At 42.8% G+C, this 22,041-nt stretch overlaps 1 protein-coding gene across 2 annotated transcripts; it reads left to right on the top strand.

Moving 5' to 3' along the window:
• Positions 1 to 3,428: 3,428 nt before the first annotated feature.
• On the top strand, positions 3,429 to 21,138 carry MSMB (microseminoprotein beta). Of its 2 annotated transcripts, none has more exons than XM_036902623.2 (4): positions 3,429 to 3,556; positions 8,418 to 8,508; positions 9,609 to 9,714; positions 20,886 to 21,138. In XM_036902623.2, exons 1-4 carry the CDS (start codon positions 3,554 to 3,556, stop codon positions 21,013 to 21,015), a joined length of 330 nt encoding a protein of 109 aa, XP_036758518.2. In that variant the 5' UTR covers positions 3,429 to 3,553; the 3' UTR covers positions 21,016 to 21,138. The 2 variants fall into 2 exon arrangements, with proteins under 2 accessions (XP_036758518.2, XP_036758517.2); XM_036902622.2 differs by having other exon boundaries at positions 8,418 to 8,523.
• The last annotated feature ends 903 nt before the right edge of the window (positions 21,139 to 22,041 follow it).

Below are 22,041 nucleotides of genomic sequence, written 5' to 3'. Positions count from 1 at the left end.
TACTATTTCTATACTTCAGAGGATGACCACTCTCATTCTTTATTCATCCTTTACCCTGCTCTATGACTGTAGCCATTTCCCTCTGACAATGTGTGGTGCTCTACAATTTGTTAGTTACTGTGGAATCCCCCAATCTCAGTCCTTGTCTGTAAAGTCAGAGCACACAATCCTGGGAGGGTTCCTCAGCTCTGAGATGCAACTGATTACAATGGTTGCTGTTTAACAGATACAGTACAGTTTGTTACAATGAAGTTCAAAGGCTCACTTGTAAAATCCACTTGAGAAAAAAGAATAGATACACATAAAGGCTTAGCAATGTTTTGTCTGTAACATCTGTCTCCCAGGAATCTGTGTTAGTTTAATTAAAAGACCAGCCACCTTTCAATTTAGTAAATATGAATACCCCAGGTTAAATTAGGGGAAGTTGTATTTCTGAAAATAAAATAATCCTGGATTGGGATTTAAGAGAAAAGATTTTCTGTACAATCAGAATGCATTGAATGGACATTTAAAACTTTATCAAAAATTGCATGTGACATCAAAACTCCTACATGTGCCAAGACTTTGCCCATCTTTTCTCAAAGGCCTATCTGTGAAATTACAGAAGAGAAGACCAAACTACAGGAATTGAGGTTTAGGGATCATTAGAAAAGGTGTTTACCCAGAAAATATGACAGGATGTCACAAAAGATCTCATCAAAGGTGTAGTTGAAGCTACTTCTGAGAGGAAGTCAGCTAGTAAAAACATGTATGTACCAAGATCACCCACCTATGGAAGGCAACTGTTCCCATCTTCCCTTTAGCCCAGAATCAACAGCTTAGGTCTCATGATGGGAAGGGTAGGCTCCGAGTAAAGTGTGGCCTCGTATCTGTGGCTTGTGGAACTATACCCAGTATGAAGGTAGGTGCCACGTGACAGCAACAGAACTAAGCAGGGCATCACTAACACTTGCCACAGTGGAGGAGGCGGCAGCCACCAGACTCCCCAGGAGGGACACACAAGCTCCTGTTGTTTGCCGCCACTGGCCATTGTCAAAAATTATGACATCATCCTTCTTCAGGCTCTGGGCTGAATGCTTTAGACAAATTATCTCATTTATTTTTCATGCCAATCCTTCGGGGTGGGACTCATCTCCCCTCATTGATAAACCAGCAAAGTAAGGGCCAGAGATGTTAAGAAACATGCCCAAAGCAGAACCTGGATTAGAACCCATTTTTGTCTTAGCCCCTACACTAAATCTCCTTCCTCTGATTCTGTGCTTTCCCGGCTCCTCAGGCAGTGTTTTCTAAAGCAGGACACTGTGGTCAATAGAGACAGTGAAGGTTTGGAGCCCGCAAATCTTAGTTCCAATTCAGGTATTCTTATTTATGAGCCGTGGGATACAGAGGTCTTCCATTTCCACATCTGCAGAGTGGAAGTTCCTAGCGACCTCTCCCGGAAAACCCCTTACAGTGCTGCTGATGGGCAGTCTCTCTGTATGTGTTGTTCCTTTTCCTATTCCATCTCCTGTGTGATGAAGGGACCTCATTAGATTGACATTCATATCTGTGCTTCTTGGAATTTGTTACAACCCTGTGGGTTCAAAGAGCAAAACAGTGGTGGTTTTCTCCGTATAATCAGACTCCAAGCATTATAGCTCAGAATGTTATAACTCTCCAGGATGGCTCCCCAGAAATTCTTAACTGCCAAGTCAACTTCCCAGGAAAGTTTATTCATTTTGTCCTTTCTAAATATAGCAATGTTAAATACACTGGCACAAACCACGTTGCCTTGAAAGTCCATTTCAAAGGAGAGTAATGGAGTATTTTCTCTCTTGACAATTGGAGCCTGGGATGGCCTGGCAAATGCCCCAGAGAACAGTGACTTGAGTGGAGGAAGAGACTGGGACAAGGTACAGAGCTTACGTGCTCCTGGACCAGCATTTATAGTAGTGAGCTGGGCGGGCAGAACACAGAGCAGAAGCTTTGCATCCAATAACCAATCTGCGTGTGGTTATTCTGTGACAGGCTGTTAGCTCCCTTGAGGCCCAGGGGCTAGTGAAACAATGAACAAAGTCTCTAGTGAATACAAAGGTATCCACAAACAGCCTTGTAATAACTCTCACCCCCTATTTGCATATTTGCACCATAGAGCCTCCACTTACCCAGCCCTGCTTCAAAAGTAACGTGGGTGGAAAAGGCCCAGGAAACCAAGAGGAATGGTGTTAAATGGGAACTGGACACACCAAAAAGCACATATGAAAGCTTATGAAATCAGAATAAAGTCTAGAGTTTAGTTGTCACATTGTACTGTTGTACCAATGTCAATTTCTTGGTTTTGAAAATGTGCTATGGTTATTTAAGATATTCTTTAAGATATTAAGGGGGAAGCTGGGTGACTGGTACATAGCAACTTGCTGTACTATTTTTCCAACTTCTTATGAATCAAATTATTTCAAAGTAAAACAATTCTTTACAAAATGGGAATGAGGCTTAACAATGGGAATGAGATATGAACACAAAAAGAGCACCACTGCCACTGGTCTCGGTCACTGCCCCTCCTGCCACTGCCCCTGCGCACAGGCTGCAGAAACCCGTGCCCTGGGAGCTGCATCCTCCACCACCATCATTCCTAGCAGGACTCTGCTTCATAGCAGTCTCTGTGCATCCTCTCTAAAGGAGTCCTGCTCAGTGTGTCTGACTGGAACTGAGGTCATGTGCCTGGGACATGGATGCTAGATGGCAAATCTTACCTGCTACCTGGGTGTGACGGGACTCCCACCATGGGAAATTCTTTAAATTTGGTGTTTCAAAAGACACCGAGAGGCCCCAAACCATGACAAATGTGCCCCTGACTTCCGGGGACTTACGGTCTGCATGGTTTAAACATATGCAGGGGAGAGAAGAAGTATGCAGGGGAGAGAAGAAGTGTGCAGGAGCCCATGAAGTCCCTGCTGAGTGTAGAGGCAGCCCTTCAAGGAGTAGGAGAGCTACTCCACGTGGTGCTGGGTGGTTAAGACTGACTGTAGGGGTGATGAAGGGTGGCACTAGAAAGGATCACCGTGGCCAGCTCTAAAGAGTTTCTGTGAGTCAACCACTTAAGAGGTATGAGCTTTCCTCTGTTGGGTAGAGGGGAACCCAGGGTGGAATTTTAGGCACTGCAGTGAGCAAAGCAGGGGACATTTGGAGATAAAACGATGTATGGGTTGAATTGTGTTCCCCTAAAATCATATATTGAATTTCTAAGGCCCAGTATATCGGAATGGGACTATATTGGAGATTGGGCCTTTAAAGAGGTAATTAAGATAAGCAGAGAGCATTAGGGTGGATCCTAATCCAACATGACTGGTGTCTTCATAAAACAGGTTAGGACACAGACACACACAAAGGGAGACCACGTGAATAACTCACCTGATACCACAGTTTCCTGTTAATAGTAAACCTTCTGTCAACATTGAATATGACCTTGGAATGTTCTTTCCTAATGATATCAGAAATGTGGTTCCTCACTCCTATATAAATTTGGTGTTACTTTCCCTGTTGCACATGCCTGCAAGGACTCCTGCTCAACACAATGGTAGGTAACTGGTTTCATACATAAAGGCCAGAAAAGAAAAAGAGGATGTGTCCTTATATTAATATGATGTGATGTGTTTCTGTTGGCTACTGTTTAATGGTAAATGTGACCTCATTATGAATCTAGTATAGATTACTTGCAATTCAGTGTGTTGAGTGCATAATGGAGTCTGGGGGCTTGGGAAAATCTTAATGAATTTAGCACTATTTCTAATTGGCAAGATGAAAGCTATTTCTTCTAGTGATTTTTGGATTCAATTAGGTTCATGTGTGTCTAATTCTTGGGACCTGATTGAGTGTTTTATGAAATCAAATGTAATTTCAGAGCTACTGCACCGTATCATTTTACAGATAAGAAAACTGAGTCTGGGGAGGGGAAGAAGCTGCCCCAGGGGCCTTAACAGGAGCCTGTGGGAGAACTGAGAGTGGAACCCAGGCGTCCCTCTCTCTAGTGACAAATAAAAAATTCTAGAGACTGAGGGATCTCTGAAATAAAAGGGTCTATTGAGTCCTTACAGATGCAGCCAGTTAGGCACTGAGTCCTGGGACAGGCAGTCTCTGCTTCACCAGCAGCAAGGCCAGTTACAGAACAACTTGTCTGCCCACTCAAGAAACAGGGCAAATTTACAAGGGGTCTTAAGGCAAAAAAGTTTTTCAAATTCACATTGGCTACAGATAAGGAAGGTGGGTTAACTCAAAGTGGTGGTGTGGATAGAGTGAAGCTTCTTATGGCCAGGATTCTTGCCTGGCCCTGGTCAGCTTACTCATTACACACATGTGGGCAATACATTGCTATTGACTCTATATAAAGAGTTCCGCCTAGTGCTCTGGGTGACATGGTGGCATGGCCGCACAGCTGCACGGCTGCAGGAGACAGAGACTGGAGTGGAGGCAGTGCCGAGGATAGAGACTGAGATGGCTGCGGGGGTAGAGAGGCCCAGGGGTAGGGAGACCCAGAGGCAGAGACTGGCTTGCTGTGTGCAGACTTGCTTTGAGTGGACAGGATTCTAGTGATTGACCTGCCACCATGGGAACAAAGTTGGGTATAAACCCTTTCACTCCAAGAACGTTCCATTGTCATTCCTTGGTCTCATTGAATTCATAGTGAACTTGTCCAGGACTGAAACCCATTGGCAAGACAGGGAGACAATCTGAGGATAGGTGGTTAGTCCATAGAAAAGGCTTGTGGATTGGTTGCTGATGATGGTCAGACACTAGTCACATGAAAGGGGGTGCCGTGGTTTCGGTGACCTTCTAGATGATTGTTGAAATGAGTTCATCCAAGAACATGGAGTTTCTGTTTAGCTATGGCTTGAGGCCATTGACTGATGACCACTTGTCTCTTTCCCTTGTTCTCCAGACCTTATGTCACTTAATTTAAGACATTTCAGAATTTTTCCTTATCATTAGGCCAGTAGCTCCCAAACTTGGCTGTACAGTGGAATCACCTGAGATCTTTGAAAACTACTACTACCTCACTCCTACCCCAGATACTTTGATTTAACTGGTCTGCAGTCAGGCCTGAGAATCAGGGGGGGGTTTGAAAAGCTGCCCAGGTGATTGTAATATTCAGCAAAGCTTGGGAACCTTTTCACTGTATCATGTTGTATTAAGAAAGAATTTTGCATGAAAATCTACAAATCTAGGCCTCCTTTCTGTCTTTAATTCAAATTTGATCTTTTAAAAAAAATGTCCCTTGCTAAAGCAGTAAAAGGGAATGAGCTGGGCTCCTGTCGGTGGGCAAAGGAGAAGAGGAAGGAAGTGGCCAATAGACAGGAATAGACTGAGGTTGGAAAGCTTGGGAAAGGACCCTGGGCCTCCCTCAGGCCAGTTCTCAGAAGTGGTCTTGGGAAAGAGCTGGGAATGGTAGAAAAGCAGTGGGGTAGTATCCTCCCTCCTCCAGCCTCTGAGTGTACTTTGTAAGCTGCAGGCCTAGCAATGCCCCTGCACTTCTTAAGACCCTTGAAGAAGCCTGACTCTTGATTACACAGGCAAGACCCTTCAGGGAACAAGACCCACCTAAAGGGTCACACTTTCTAGGGACACTGACAGCCTGCTTCACCCCAAGGTGGGGCATGAAGCCACATTGTCTAGAAAACCTAACAAATGTCTGCCTCATGACTGCACTCTTTCCTGCGCCTGCACCTATCAGGGGGTCCTGTATACTGAATGTAGGAAAAGAAGCAAAGAAGGGAGGGAGGGAGGTGGAAGAATAGAATATGGAGACAGGAAGGGGATTTAGAGCCTCTCTATTCAAGGGTGGTACTCTGACTGGCAGCCCTAGCATTACCTGGGAGCTTGCTAGAAAGGCGGACTCTTAAGTCCCATCAAGCAAAATCTGCATTTTATTTAACAAGATTTCCCAGGTATTTATATGCACATTAAAGCTGCACTGTTTTTGATCATTCTTGTGCTTCTCATCTGGGGGACTTGGTGAGATGCAAAGGCCCTGGCCCCATCCTTGTCAATGAGTTTGGGACAGTTTCCTTATTAGCAAACCAGATAAAAGATCATTCTGATGCCCACTCAAGTGGGGGGACCCAAGGGGAGGAGAGAGAGCCAGGAGCAGGCTATTTGGGGTATTGTCAACTGGCTGTCTCAAAACTAAATAATTTGCTCCACTCTCCCCACCATGTTAGGACTCTATCCCACAGTCATTCAGTGGGTGCCTCTGCTCAGAGCTGCAGGGGGTCTGGATGTTCGGTGCCTCTCACCTACCCTGGTCCATTGACTCCTCTGTTCATCAGACTTGATGAAACAAGACCTCCAAGATAACTGTGATCACCACCAAGGGCCCTCTTTCTGGATGAAGGGAACAGAAACTATCAATAAGGCTTGCTTGCTTGCCCTTCCTTCCTTCCTTTCTTCCTTTCTTTCTTGGAAAAAATTCAGATTTTTCACTGTGACCTTAAGCTGAAGATTATGCAAAAGAAGGAAACACAGAGAGCAGGGCAATCTCAGGTTCTGGTGTGTGTGAAATGTACTGAGGGTTTCTTGTAAGAACTGATTTATTTCTTTAGGTTCTAAAACCAATGCATTTCATTGTAGACAATTCAGAAAATAAGAGGAAAAACCCAAAGAGGAAAGCTGTCATAATCCCACAGTTCAAAAATGACTTGTAAATTTGTTACCAAACCTTCAGTCTTTCTGAGTATCTCCTTCTGCATGTACCTTTTTATACCATAGGAATCACCACACCCAGACTGTTTTGTAACCTGCATTATTTCACTTAATGACAAATAATGATCACTTGCTCATGTCATTTCATGTTCTCTTCTCTCCTCAGTTTATCAAGTTTTTTTGTTCTTTTTCTGAATCACCACATTCTCAACCAGCCCTGTTCTTGGGCGTTTTGGCTATTTCCGTTTTCATATTGCAGTGAACATCCTTGAGGAGAAGTCTATCTCCTTCTCTGCACCATTCTTCTCAGGATCAAGTCTTACAAGTGAAAAGGTGAAGTTTAATGTTATAGTCAGTTTGAAGAATTTGGAGATAACTATCAAGTTGCTCTCCTTAGAAACTGTTCCAAGATCAAACGTCCTTGTGCACTTTAATTTTACTTCTATATATGTCTCTATTTCCCTGTGGGTATTAGAAATTAAATAATTATTCTTGTCATCCCATTATGGCTCTATTTTGGCTACAAATTTATATTTCTTGTGTAAGCTGAACTTTCTCATGTGTTTGTTTCTCATTTCTGTTTGGGTCTGTGTCTTCTGTGTGTGAAATGCCATTTTTCTACTAGGATGTTTTTCTTTTTCCCATCAATGATAGAAACTCTTCATATAATGATATTGTTCTCCAAATTTGGTAATTGCTTTTTAGTTTTGTTTATGGACTTAGGACTTTTACATATTCAAACCTATTTCTTCTCTTTTTCTTTTATGCTTAGAATAAGATAGATGTTTATTTGTACTTTCTGTGATTAGTTTATGATCTTACTATAAAAAATTAACCCTCAAATCCTTTTAGAAATTATTTCACTGTGGGAACTGAAGTAGGAAATTAACTTTGTTTCCTCCCCAAATAGCCCACCACTTGTTCTAGTACTTTTGACTAATCCTTCTCTACAGACTTCAAAGGCTAAGTTGATTTTATAACAAACTTTTATATATATTTACAAATACACTTTCTGGGTTTTCTATTCTATTCCCTGACTTGTCTGTTTTTATATCAGTAATGCACTGCTTCAAGTAGCATCAGTCCATAATTAATTTTAGACATCTTACAGAACAATCACCCTCACCCCATCTTCCTTTTTAAAAGGTTCCTGGAAACTCCCACGTTGGAGTTTATTCATTTAAGCTTGCCCATCTCACAGTGATGACAAGAGAAACTTGATACTTTTCCTTGTCCTGCAGATCCAGTATCAGCCTAGATGAACTGAAATGTGCATGCGGCCATCAATGATGGCCTTATCATCTGGAAATGGAGTTCTTAGCCTCATGGTCTACGAACTCCAACTAAGCTCCATCTCTTACTGCATTTTCTGTTTCTGTTCCTTTACCAGTGTTTTATTATCTTCCTGAAACTCTCTTCCACTCCCTCATTTCTATCCTTTAAATTATGCATACTCTGCAAAGCAGCTAAAAATCAGTAATCCACCAGGGTTTCCTGGAGGCCCTCTGTACTAAATCTGCACACTCTCATTATTACCTTTTGACTTTTGACTTCTATTTAGCTCTTTCTCCAGTGTATTTTAGTAACATGTATAGGTCTTGTTCTTTTGCTAGATCACCTGAGGGTAGAAGATCCTCTTTAAACCACCTGCCAGAGCCCAGCAGGGATCCTTGTGCAGGACACTCAGTCAGTGATTACCATCTGAATTCATTCATTGTCCTCCCCACCCCTTTCTATTACAGAGTGCCCTTCTGAGAAGCCTTGTGGTTTTGACCACCTTTGTGACTTTATGCAACGCCCAGTGCTATGTTGTCCCTAGAGAGAACACTCTAGGTGATATATCTAATGGTAAGTCCTGGCTTTTCATTGTTTATTATGTTTTTGCAATCTGGCAGATGTAACCTGTTGGCAGATGAAGGCCTTTGAATTTACATGAGAAGGAGGATTAAGGCAGATACGGAAATGGAGTAATATGAGGAACTTCAATTTGCTATTTATATAAGAGAGTAGTTCTTGACTCTAGCTGTAGGGGAACTTCCTGGAGGGTTTTTGAAACTTCCTGATGCTCAGGCTCCATCCAAGACCAGGTAAACCACGGTATCTGGGGTAGGAGCTGCACATTTTAAAGCTTCATTGACTCCTTCATGCACCCAGGATTGAAAACCATTGATTATTCCAAAGCAGTACTTCCCCAGTTTAATGTGCATACAAGTCCTCTGGGAATCATGTTTAAAGATAGGCTCTGATTCTGGAAGCCAGGAAGGAGTGTGCAAGTCTGCAAGTCTAACAAGCACAGCCTCAGGCGGTGCTGATGTTGCCAGTCCCTCACTCCCTCAAGCACACTCCGGACCACCGGACCACCGAGGATCTACAGTGGGCGGTTCCACCCTTGGTTGACATTTAAATAAACTGGGGAGATTTCTCAAAATACGGCAGCCTGGGCCCTATGTTCAGAGATTCTGATTTAATTGTTCTGTGTTTGAAATCAGACAATAGGTTTTTTAAAAAAATATCCAAGATATTGCACATGTGCATTTGGGGTTGGGAAGCAAAGCAAAGGGAAGTGGAGAAATGAGGCATTTGTCCAGAGATAACCCAGCAGCAAAACACTTGGCCTCAACTACCCACAGGCTCATAATGGCTATCTGATTAAAGAGGAGAGCCTTAATTTTTCTTGACATGTCAGTTCTGAAAAAAAAATCTGGATGGACTTAAGCTTGCCCTAAGAACACATATCAGCGGTGTGAATGGACAGTACTGGAATTATCTGTGGGTGAACACAGAAGCACTTTCTTAGGCGCCTTTACAGTCGATAAGATTCTCCCTCGTGGGTAGGGGTACAGCTGGCAGGGCCCGGCCCCAGTGTCCTACAAGCCTTGTTCTGGTTGCACGAGGTGGGGACTCTACTAACCAAGCCACATGTATTCTTTCAGAGTGCCAGGATCCTAATGGAGTCACACACCCTCTGAACTCACGGTGGAAGACTGAGAACTGCCAGGAGTGTGAGTGTGGCCAAGATGGAATTACCTGCTGCAGCACGTAAGTCTGGAGCCAGCAGGGCCCAGAGCCGGGATGCCGCTGCCCTGGGGATGCTCTCTGATGAGCTCTTCCTTGCAGGATCCTTACCTGAAGGGGATTTCATTTTTCACCCTATTTCTTTCTTGTCTTTTTTTTTTTTTTTTTTTTTGTGAGGGCATCTCTCATATTTATTGATCAAATGGTTGTTAATGACAATAAAATTCTGTATAGGAGAGTCAATGCTCAATGCACAATCATTAATCCATCCCAATCCTAATTTTTGTCAGTCTCCAATCTTCTGAGGCATAACAAACAAGTTTTTACATGTAGAACAAATTCTTACATAATGAATAAGTTACATAGTGAACAGTACAAGGGCAGTCATCACAGAAACTTTCGGTTTTGCTCATGCATTATGAACTCTAAACAGTCAGTTCAAATATGAATACTCATTTGGTTTTTATACTTGATTTATATGTGGATACCACATTTCTCTCTTTATTATTATTATTTTTAATAAAATGCTGAAGTGGTAGGTAGATACAAGATAAAGGTAGAAAACATAGTTTAGTGTTGTAAGAGAGCACATGTAGATGATCAGGTGTGTGCCTGTAGACTATGTGTTAATCCAAGCTAGACAAGGGCAATAAAACATCCATGTATGCAGAAGATTTCTCTCAGAACGGGGGGGTGAGGTTCTAAGCCTCACCTCTGTTGATCCCCAATTTCTCACCTGATGGCCCCCCTGCGACTGTGCCTGTCTTAGGTTGTTCCTCCCTTGAGGAATCTTACCCGTCTCTGGCTAACCAGTCATCTTCCGGGGCCATACAGGGAAATGTGAAGTTGGTAAGAGAGAGAGAAGCCTTATTGTTTGAAAAAGTTAGCTTTTTACTTCTTTGCATATTTATGCCCTGTGGCTTCTATGCCCAGCATTTGTCTTGAGGTATCTTTACCACTTGGAAGAATTATGATACTCGGTAAATTTGATATGAGGCACGAATTCTATTTAAGGGTTGTAATTAGGAAGGAAGAAGAAAAGCTATAGAAGTAGCAGGCGGAAGAAAACATGGGAAGATTGATTATTTCTTTGATATATCTTCTTGTAGAGTAACTTCAGCATGTACAGGTTTTAAGCTACTACTTAAATTGCACACACACATTAACATAATAGGAGTATAGTTACATAACCAAAGCATATCTGTAATTACCAGCCGTCTGCAGTGAAACCAAGAAAACCAGTTAGGCACCTTAGGCATTTGTGAAAACTTATCTATGATATGGTGGATATTGTCCAACTGAACTTGAACAGTATGAGAGAAATCAGACAAATTAAAACAACCCATTCCTGGGGACTGTTCACATGCCATATGTTCTTTTAACAGTAAATAGTTTGTAGTTGTAAGACTTTGGAGTGATACAATTTGCACTTCTCCAAATTCTTGGTTGAGTTCCAACAGTATAGATCCCGTCCAATTTTGTTGTTTTACTGTATGCACAGGCCAGCTTAGATATCTCCTTCCTCATTCCCATGGCAAGTCCAGGAACTGGTGGGATGAGTGCATCTACAGCTGTAGCAGTGCGTGGATCTTTGTTGCGGTTTTTTGATGATCATCTTCTGGCATGAGTCTTCCAGAGAGTGCTGATGTTGGAAGTTCTCTTTCATATCGTATCTTAGTTCATTTTCGGGGTAGCCCAATTAGGCTTTGATCCTCTGTATAAACACAAACAGACCCTTTGCCTACACTTTTATATGCCCTTTATACCCTTGTGTAGAACTCGTTGGAGGTTACCACACAGGAACTGCCCTTTTTTTTTTTTTCTATCACTAATCTACACTTACATGACGAATATTATGTTTACTAGGCTCTCCCCTATAAACCCCTTTACAGTCACTGTCGATCAGCATAGCAAAATGTTGTAGAATCACTACTTGCCTTCTCTGTGTTGTACAGCCCTCCCTTTTCTCCTACCCCCCCATGCACGTTAATCTTAATACCCCCCTACTTCTCCCCCCCTTATCCCTCCCTACCCACCCATCCTCCCCAGTCCCTTTCCCTTTGGTACCTGTTAGTCCATTCTTGAGTTCTGTGATTCTGCTGCTGTTTTGTTCCTTCAGTTTTTCCTTTGTTCTTATATTCCACAGATAAGTGAAATCTTTTGGTATTTCTCTTTCTCCGCTTGGCTTGTTTCACTGAGCATAATACCCTCCAGCTCCATCCATGTTGCTGCAAATGATTGGATTTGCCCTTTTCTTATGGCTGAGTAGTATTCTATTGTGTATATGTACCACATCTTCTTTATCCATTCATCTATTGATGGACATTTAGGTTGCTTCCAATTCTTGGCTATTGTAAATAGAGCTGCAATAAACATAGGGGTGCATCTGTCTTTCTCAAACTTGATTGCTGCGTTCTTAGGGTAAATTCCTAGGAGTGGAATTCCTGGGTCAAATGGTAAGTCTGTTTTGAGCATTTTGATGTACCTCCATACTGCTTTCCACAATGGTTGAACTAACTTACATTCCCACCAGCAGTGTAGGAGGGTTCCCCTTTCTCCACAGCCTTGCCAACATTTGTTGTTGTTTGTCTTTTGGATGGCAGCCATCCTTACTGGTGTGAGGTGATACCTCATTGTAGTTTTAATTTGCATTTCTCTGATAATTAGCGATGTGGAGCATCTTTTCATGTGTCTGTTGGCCATCTGTATTTCTTTTTTGGAGAACTGTCTGTTCAGTTCCTCTGCCCATTTTTTAATTGGGTTATTTGTTTTTTGTTTGTTGAGGCGTGAGAGCTCCTTATATATTCTGGACGTCAAGCCTTTATCGGATGTGTCATTTTCAAATATATTCTCCCATACTGTAGGGATCCTTCTTGTTCTATTGATGGTGTCTTTTGCTGTACAGAAGCTTTTCAGCTTAATATAGTCCCACTTACTCATTTTTGCTGTTGTTTTCCTTGCCCGGGGAGATATGTTCAAGAAGAGGTCACTCATGTTTATGTCTAAGAGGTTTGTGCCTATGTTTTCTTCCAAGAGTTTAATGGTTTCATGGCTTACATTCAGGTCTTTGATCCATTTTGAGTTTACTTTTGTATATGGGGTTAGACAATGGTCCAGTTTCATTCTCCTACATGTAGCTGTCCAGTTTTGCCAGCACCACCTGTTGAAGAGACTGTCATTTTGCCATTGTATGTCCATGGCTCCTTTATCAAATATTAATTGACCATATATGTCTGGGTTAATGTCTGGATTCTCTAGTCTGTTCCATTGGTCTGTGGCTCTGCTCTTGTGCCAGTACCAAATTGTCTTGATTACTATGGCTTTATAGTAGAGCTTGAAGTTGGGGAGTGAGATCCCCCCTACTTTATTCTTCTTTCTCAGGATTGCTTTGGCTATTCGGGGTCTTTGGTGTTTCCATATGAATTTTTGAATTATTTGTTCCAGTTCATTGAAGAATGTTGCTGGTAGTTTCATAGGGATTGCATCAAATCTGTATATTGCTTTGGGCAGGATGGCCATTTTGATGATATTAATTCTTCCTAGCCACGAGCATGGGATGAGTTTCCATCTGTTAGTGTCCCCTTTAATTTCTCTTAAGAGTGATTTGTAGTTTTCAGAGTATAAGTCTTTCACTTCTTTGGTTAGGTTTATTCCTAGGTATTTTATTTTTTTTGATGCAATTGTGAATGGAGTTGTTTTCCTGATTTCTCTTTCTGTTGGTTCATTGTTGGTGTATAGGAAAGCCACAGATTTCTGTGTGTTGATTTTGTATCCTGCAACTTTGCTGTATTCCGATATCAGTTCTAGTAGTTTTGGGGTGGAGTCTTTAGGGTTTTTTATGTACAGTATCATGTCATCTGCAAATAGTGACAGTTTAACTTCTTCTTTACCAATCTGGATTCCTTGTATTTCTTTATTTTGTCTGATTGCCGTAGCTAGGACCTCCAGTACTATGTTAAATAACAGTGGAGAGAGTGGGCATCCCTGTCTAGTTCCCGATCTCAGCGGAAATGCTTTCAGCTTCTCGCTGTTCAATATAATGTTGGCTGTGGGTTTATCATAGATGGCCTTTATTATGTTGAGGTACTTGCCCTCTATTCCCATTTTGCTGAGAGTTTTTAACATGAATGGATGTTGAACTTTGTCAAATGCTTTTTCAGCATCTATGGAGATGATCATGTGGTTTTTGTCTTTCTTTTTGTTGATGTGGTGGATGATGTTGATGGACTTTCGAATGTTGTACCATCCTTGCATCCCTGGAATGAATCCCACTTGGACATGGTGTATGATCCTTTTGATGTATTTTTGAATTCGGTTTCCTAATATTTTGTTGAGTATTTTTGCATCTACGTTCATCAGGGATATTGGTCTGTAGTTTTCTTTTTTGGTGGGGTCTTTGCCTCGTTTTGGTATTAGGGTGATGTTAGCTTCATAGAATGAGTTTGGGAGTATCCCCTCCTCCTCTATTTTTTGGAAAACTCTAAGGAGAATGGGTATTATGTCTTCCCTGTATGTCTGATAAAATTCCGAGGTAAATCCATCTGGCCCGGGGGTTTTGTTCTTTGGTAGTTTTTTGATTACCTCTTCAATTTCGTTGCTGGTAATTGGTCTGTTTAGATTTTCTGTTTCTTCCTGGGTCAATCTTGGAAGGTTATATTTTTCTAGGAAGTTGTCCATTTCTCCTAGGTTTCCCAGCTTGTTAGCATATAGGTTTTCATAGTATTCTCCAATAATTCTTTGCATTTCCGTGGGGTCCGTCGTGATTTTTCCTTTCTCGTTTCTGATACTGTTGATTTGTGTTGACTCTCTTTTCTTCTTAATAAGTCTGGCTAGAGGCTTATCGATTTTGTTTATTTTCTCGAAGAACCAGCTCTTGGTTTCATTGATTTTTGCTATTGTTTTATTCTTCTCAATTTTATTTATTTCTTCTCTGATCTTTATTATGTCCCTCCTTCTGCTGACCTTAGGCCTCATCTGTTCTTCTTTTTCCAATTTCGATAATTGTGACATTAGACCATTCATTTGTGATTGCTGTTCCTTTTTAAAATATGCTTGGATTGCTATATACTTTCCTCTTAAGACTGCTTTTGCTGTGTCCCACAGAAGTTGGGGCTTAGTGTTGTTGTTGTCATTTGTTTCCATATATTGCTGGATCTCCATTTTGATTTGGTCATTGATCCATTGATTATTTAGGAGCGTGTTGTTAAGCCTCCATGTGTTTGTGAGCCTCTTTGCTTTCTTTGTACAGTTTATTTCTAGTTTTATGCCTTTGTGGTCTGAAAAGTTGGTTGGTAGGATTTCAAACTTTTGGAATTTTCTGAGGCTCTTTTTGTGGCCTAGTATGTGGTCTATTCTGGAGAATGTTCCATGTGCACTTGAGAAGAATGTATATCCCGCTGCTTTTGGATGTAGAGTTCTATAGATGTCTATTAGGTCCATCTGCTCTACTGTGTTGTTCAGTGCTTCCGTGTCCTTACTTATTTTCTGCCCAGTGGATCTATCCTTTGGGGTGAGTGGTGTGTTGAAGTCTCCTAGAATGAATGCATTGCAGTCTATATCCCCCTTTAGTTCTGTTAGTATTTGTTTCACATATGCTGGTCCTCCTGTGTTGGGTGCATATATATTTAGAATGGTAATATCCTCTTGTTTGACTGAGCCCTTTATCATTATGTAGTGTCCTTCTTTATCTCTTGTTACTTTCTTTGTTTTGAAGTCTATTTTGTCTGATATTAGTACTGCAACCCCTGCTTTCTTCTCACTGTTGTTTGCTTGAAATATGTTTTTCCATCCCTTGACTTTTAGTCTGTACATGTCTTTGGGTTTGAGGTGAGTTTCTTGTAAGCAGCATATAGATGGGTCTTGCTTTTTTATCCATTCTGTTATTCTGTGTCTTTTGATTGGTGCATTCAACCCATTAACATTTAGGGTGACTATTGAAAGATATGTACTTATTGCCATTGCAGGCTTTAAATTCGTGGTTACCAAAGGTTCAAGGTTAGCCTCTTTAGTATCTTACTGCCTAACTTAGCTCGCTTATTGAGCTGTTATATACACTGTCTGGAGATTCTTTTCTTCTCTCCCTTCTTGTTCCTCCTCCTCGATTCTTCATATGTTGGGTGTTTTGTGCTGTGCTCCTTCTAGGAGTGCTCCCATCTAGAGCAGTCCCTGTAAGATGTTCTGTAGAGGTGGTTTGTGGAAAGCAAATTCCCTCAGCTTTTGTTTGTCTGGGAATTGTTTAATCCCACCGTCATATTTGAATGATAGTCGTGCTGGATACAGTATCCTTGGTTCAAGGCCCTTCTGTTTCATTGTATTAAATATATCATGCCATTCTCTTCTGGCCTGTAGGGTTTCTGTTGAGAAATCTGACGTTAGCCTGATGGGTTTTCCTTTATAGGTGACCTTTTTCTCTCTAGCTGCCTTTAACACTCTTTCCTTGTCCTTGATCTTTGCCATTTTAATTATTATGTGTCTTGGTGTTGCCCTTCTTGGATCCTTTCTGTTGGGGGTTCTGTGTATTTCCGTGGTCTGTTCGATTACTTCCTCCCCCAGTGTGGGGAAGTTTTCAGCAATTATTTCTTCTAAGATACTTTCCATCTCTTTTCCTCTCTCTTCTTCTTCTGGGACCCCTATAATACGGATATTGTTCCTTTTAGATTGGTCACACAGTTCTCTTAATATTGTTTCATTCCTGGAGATCCTTTTGTCTCTCTCTATGTCAGCTTCTATGCGTTCCTGTTCTCTGATTTCAATTCCATCAATGGCCTCTTGCATTCTATCCATTCTGCTTATAAACCCTTCCAGAGTTTGTTTCATTTCTGCGATCTCCTTTCTGGCATCTGTGATCTCTTTCCGGACTTCATCCCATTTTTCTTGCGTATTTCTCTGCATCTCTGTCAGCATGTTTATGATTCTTATTTTGAATTCTTTGTCACGAAGACTGGTTAGGTCTGTCTCCTTCTCTGGTGTTGTCTCTGTGATCTTTGTCTGCCTGTAGCTTTGCCTTTTCATGGTGATAGGAATAGTCTGCAGAACTGGGACGAGTGACGGCTGGAAGGTCTTCCTTTCTTGTTGGTTTGTAGCCCTCCTCTCCTGGGAGAACAGCGGCCTCTAGTGGCTTGTGCTGCGCAGCTGCGCGCAGACAGGGTTTCTGCTTCCTGCCCTGCTGCTATGGAGTTAATCTCCGCTGTTGCTGTGGGCGTGGCCTGGCTCGGGCAGCTACTCCAAAATGGTGGAGTCGCGTTGGAGCAGGAGCTGCTGGGAGGCTATTTATCTCCGTAAGGGGCCTCCCTGCTCCCTGCAGCCCAGGGGTTAGGGTGCCCAGAGATCCCGGATTCCCTACCTCTGGATTAAGTGACCCGCCCTGCCCCTTTAAGACTTCCAAAAAGCACCCGCCAAAACAAAACAACGACCAAAAAAAAAACAAGAAAAAAAAATTTTTTTTAATTAAAAAAAAAGGTGGTCTTTCGTTTTTCTTTATTCTCCGGTGCCAGCCTCAGGCCTCTGCTCACCGGTCTTTCTGCCCTGTTTCCCTAGTATTGGGGTCCCTGTCCGTTTAAGACTTCCAAAAAGCGCTCGCCAAAACAAAGCAGCAAAAAAGCAAAAAAAAAAAAAATGGTCGCGCGCTTTTCTTATGTCCTCTGTCGCCCAGCCTCCAGTGCCTGCTCACTGTTCTTGCTGCCCTGTTTTCCCAGGATCGGGGGCCCTGCACTCTGGCCCGGATGGCTGGGGCTGGGTGTTCGGCAGCCCTGGGCTCCGTCTCCCTCCCGCTCTGCCTGCTCTTCTCCCGCCGGGAGCTGGGGGGAGGGGCGCTCGGCTCCCGCGGGGCCGGGGCTTGTATCTTACCCCCTTCGGGAGGCGCTGGGTTCTCTCAGGTGTGGATGTGGTCTGGATATTGTCCTGTGTCCTCTGATCTTTATTCTAGGAAGGGTTGTCTTTGTTATATTTTCATAGATATATGTTGTTTTGGGAGGAGATTTCCGCTGCTCTACTCACGCCGCCATCTTCCGCCCCTCTCCTTTCTTGTTTTTTTATAGTGGGAAAATATACATAATGGAATTTTCCATTTTGAGAATTTTTAAGTGTAAAATTCAGTGGCATAAGTACATTCATATTTCTGGGCAGCCATCCTCATAACTTTCTCATCTTCCCAAACTGAAACTGTGCACATTGAACACTAACTCCCCATTCCCTCTTCCTCTAGCCCCTGGCAACCACCATTCTACTTTATGAATCTGACAACTCTTGGTACCACATATAAGTGGAATTGTACCATATTTATTCTTTTGTGACTGCCTTTTTTTAGTATAATGCCCTCAAGGATCATACATGTTGTAGCATGTCTCAGAATTTCCTTGTCTTTAAGGTTGAGTAATGTTCCATTGTATGCATAGACCATATTTTCCTTGTCCCTTCATCTGTTGATGGACATTTGGGTTGCCTCTACCTCAGTCTGAATCCTCTTGCTTTTGAAACTTGATAAATACCTTTATTACTAAATACATATATTCAGATAGGTTACTGAAGACAGGAAAGGGTACTCCATTGTCTGAAGCTAATCTAGAAGTTACCCAGTTCTCAGTTCCCCCTTGGCCTGTGGTGATTTGTAAGAACAGGGGTGGCTCTGTGCACAACAGAGGGAGTGGATGTGAAGTTTGAAGGGTGATCTGTAGGGTGGGCAAGGGGAAAAAAAAGGGTGATCTGTACTGTACCTTGTACTCTAAACTCTATGTTGCTTCACTGCTCAAGTGTAACATGTCAGCCCCAAACCTGTGTAGATGTTATCTGCTGGGTTGCTGTGGATACCAAAGGTCTAGTACATGGCCTAGAACAGAGAGTTCCCACAGTGTGGCCCTGACTTTCCTGTTTCATTAGCAGCTATGTCCATACTAGCCACTCACTCCCCTACCCCAAGCACCGCCAATCCATCTGATATCTTCTTCTCAGCCCTGGCCTATAGTGTTTTGCAAGAACAGATGTGGCTTTGATGACAGAAGCACTAGCATAAATGAAGTATGTTGACCAAACTTGCCTGATCATGGACTCATCTGAGAAACAATGACATACAGATTCCTGGCCATCCCGACCCCAGAATCTGCTGAATCAGAATCAATAGGGGGCTAAGGTATCTGAATTTTAACAAGTGCTTAGAGAGTCTATGGCATCACCAGTGAGGAAAGGAATGACTCCTTGGCTTAAATCAGAACACCCAAGTGCTGTTGAAGTTTAAGTGCCAGGAAAGTTCCAAACACGTGCTAAGTGCTTAATGGAACAAGAGGGATATCATATCAGGAGACTGGCTGGCTCCCTGAAGCAAGTTCCCAGGTATTGCCTTAGTTGGATTACTAGATATTACAGCTGAACTTTGATTTTTGTGGATTCAGAAATTTGACATTGTCTTTGTGTTAAGTGTCAATGTGACTCTGGAGTGTGATTGTAATGGACCAGATAAGGGCTTGTGAGCCATCCCTCTCTGACATCAGAGTGCATCTCCAAAGTGGCCAAATCAGCCCTGTCACCAGACTCAGCACCCTGCCCCTGGTCTGGGCTGCATCGTCACTGCGACATCAATGTGACCCTCTTCTAGAGCTCCCATGGGCCTAGTGTAGAAAAGAGTGAAGTGGGAAGAGCCTCGAGGCTGGAGTTAGAGTAACTGAGTCTCAAACTCCATTTCCTTGTATACCAGCTGTGTGACCCTGGATACATTTCTTAATCTCTCTGAGTCTCAGCTTACTCACTGGAAATAGGGATAATCAGGTGGATATGAGAATTAAATGAGATTCTGCATATACGTTCTTTTTTTGTGTGTGTGATGATTTTTTAAATTATCAATTAAATTGATATACAATTACATGAACAACATAGTGGTTACTAGATTTTTCCCATCATCAAGTCCCCACCATATACCCCATTACAGTTACTGTCCATCAGCATAGTAAGATGCTATAGAGTCACTACTTGTCTTCTCTCTGCTCTACTGCCTTCCCTGTGACCCCCCTACATTATGTGTGCTAATCATAATCTGCATATACATTCTTTAACTCAATAAATATTTAATGCTTCTTTATGTCACTTCTGTATCCCCTGAGCCTGGGACCTCTGACACTCGGTTGGGGCTCAAAGTGCCCTTCCCTCTTTCCTTCCATGTTGCCTATCCCATTTGGCACTGTTCCACATGGAGGAAATGTGCACATTTCTCCCTCCTATTCAGAAACAACTCCTTTCCCCTGTAATTGCCTCATAGCCTACCAAGTTTCTCTTATGATATTTTTTGGTCTTGGCAAAATATAGATTTTGATTAAATTTTCTCTGGAAGGATTTTTTGACCCATTGCACTCTCTAGGGGCTGCTGTCCAGATCTTGAGCTGCCCAGTGCCAGTCAAGCTGAGAGCAGAGTTCCAGGCCCAGGCTGCCCTCACATTCCCAGTGCTAAATGCCCCTACCCCTGGTGCCCTGGGAAATTCTCTTTCTAGTTCTCAATTTGGTTCCCAGATTATCTTTTGGAAAGAGGACTGAAATGTCCTTTTTTGTTAAAATAAGTCAAGGGTCACCTTTTTGGAGAAATCATTATAACAAAGACCATGGGGATAGGCTGCTTCTATGTACACTTTGGGGAGCAGAAATTTAAATCTGGGGCTATGAATGCATTCCAAGAGGGCAATGGTCCTTGAAATTGTTTGCACCCTTGAATGTATGGGTGGATTTTCCTGGGGAGATGGCCTCTACTTTCCATCAGCTTTTTCCTGGGCCCCATGACCCTGGCCTGGAGTGATTATTTCTGCTGGCTGAGTCAGCTCCTATTCTAACCAGCCTCTGTGCCAGGGTTGGGACAATCATCCCCTATCCACATTTAAGTAGCAGCACTGCTGGCCACTTCCAGAGCAGATAGGGCAAGAAGAGTCAGGGTGGAACAAGCTGCTTGGCTCCAGAGCAGCCACCTACCTCTGGGCCTGTCAGAGCTTCCAGCTGTCCTTCTGTGTATGTAGGATAGTCTATGTGTTCATAGCCAGGTTTTATTTGTTCAGGTCCAGCTTCCCAAAGGCAGCACTGTGGGCTTGCCAGCTAAAAGGTGACCTTAAGTTGGTGAGGAGCATTCTAGACAGCTGGAGTGTGGACTGCTTCCAGCACAGAGCTGGCCCTGGGGAAGCTGGGCATCCTTTCCCTTCTAACAAACCTTGCTCTTGTCTCCATGGCAGGCTTGCTGTCCCCAAGGGTTATGACACAGTCAAGTGCCAGAAAATCTTCATCAAGGAGACCTGCACCCACAAGGTAGTGGAGCGGAAAAACCCAGGAAAGGAATGCTTTGTCAGTGGATGGGTATTGTAACACGCTTCGTGTGGACCCAGGGCTCCCAGCCTGAAAGGGCCCAGTTTCTTGTAGACCCAGCCTTTCTTCTATGGCCTCTTTGATTGTATAACCTTACCTATCAGTAAAAAAAAATTGAGCAAACTCTTGACTATGTGTATACTTTAAAATTATAAATTATGCATTGATATACTGTACACTATAAAGCATGTGAACATTTAAAGGAGACAAAATTAATATGAGTAACACTCATATTTTCCCTGCATTTCAGTAGTTCATTGTGCATCTCCTACTTAGCGTACCACTGCTGCTTCTTTTGCTTCTGTTACGTCTGTACTCTGCTGCCCTGATGTCCTGCAAGCTGATGAACAATGCAAATGAAGAAATGTGTTTTGAAATGAAATCAGATCCCTTATTTTCTTTGCAGTTTTCATGTCTAACTTTCTTTCCTTCTCTTCAGAGAGTATCCTCCATGCTGGGACCCTCATATAACTCTGTGTTTCTCTGAGGTTAGAACAGATGAAAGCAGGGCAGCCTGGCAGAAGTGCCTCCAAGACCACATGTAGCCTGATGGAGTATTAAAAGGCCAGGAGGTTCTCAGCCTTATGGGTGGGGAATGGCTTGGGTACAGTTATCTCTTGCTACACATAGAGCATCCCAAAACTTAGGGACTTAAAACAGTGACAATGCTGATCATCTCTTGCTCTTTCTGTGTTAGAGAGTACGTGTTCACTCAACAAGTCTTTACTGAGTGCCTAGGCCACAGGGTGCTCTGGGCTTAGGCTACAGCAGCGTTGGGGAATATACTTGAGAAGGCGTGACCACACGTTGACCTGTGAGTTGGACTTTAGCAATCAGAGGCTTCTCACCCCCTCCCCCTTTCCTCGGAATGTGGGTTCCGCCTGCCTGCCCTGCTCAGAGGCTGCCTCAAGGACAGAGCCTTGAGATAGTGATATGGTATTGAGACCATCTGGGCTGTATACGTGACAGGACCCAGCTTTGGCGTCTCTAAAACCTTTTAACACTTGGTGGGCAGGTGCAGAGATC

The sequence above is a fragment of the Manis pentadactyla genome, chromosome 8, assembly GCF_030020395.1.
Source record: "Manis pentadactyla isolate mManPen7 chromosome 8, mManPen7.hap1, whole genome shotgun sequence".
NCBI classification, from domain to species: domain Eukaryota; kingdom Metazoa; phylum Chordata; class Mammalia; order Pholidota; family Manidae; genus Manis; species Manis pentadactyla.
Note: the sequence above shows the minus strand (reverse complement) of the source record. Positions and strands in the feature narration are given on the sequence as shown.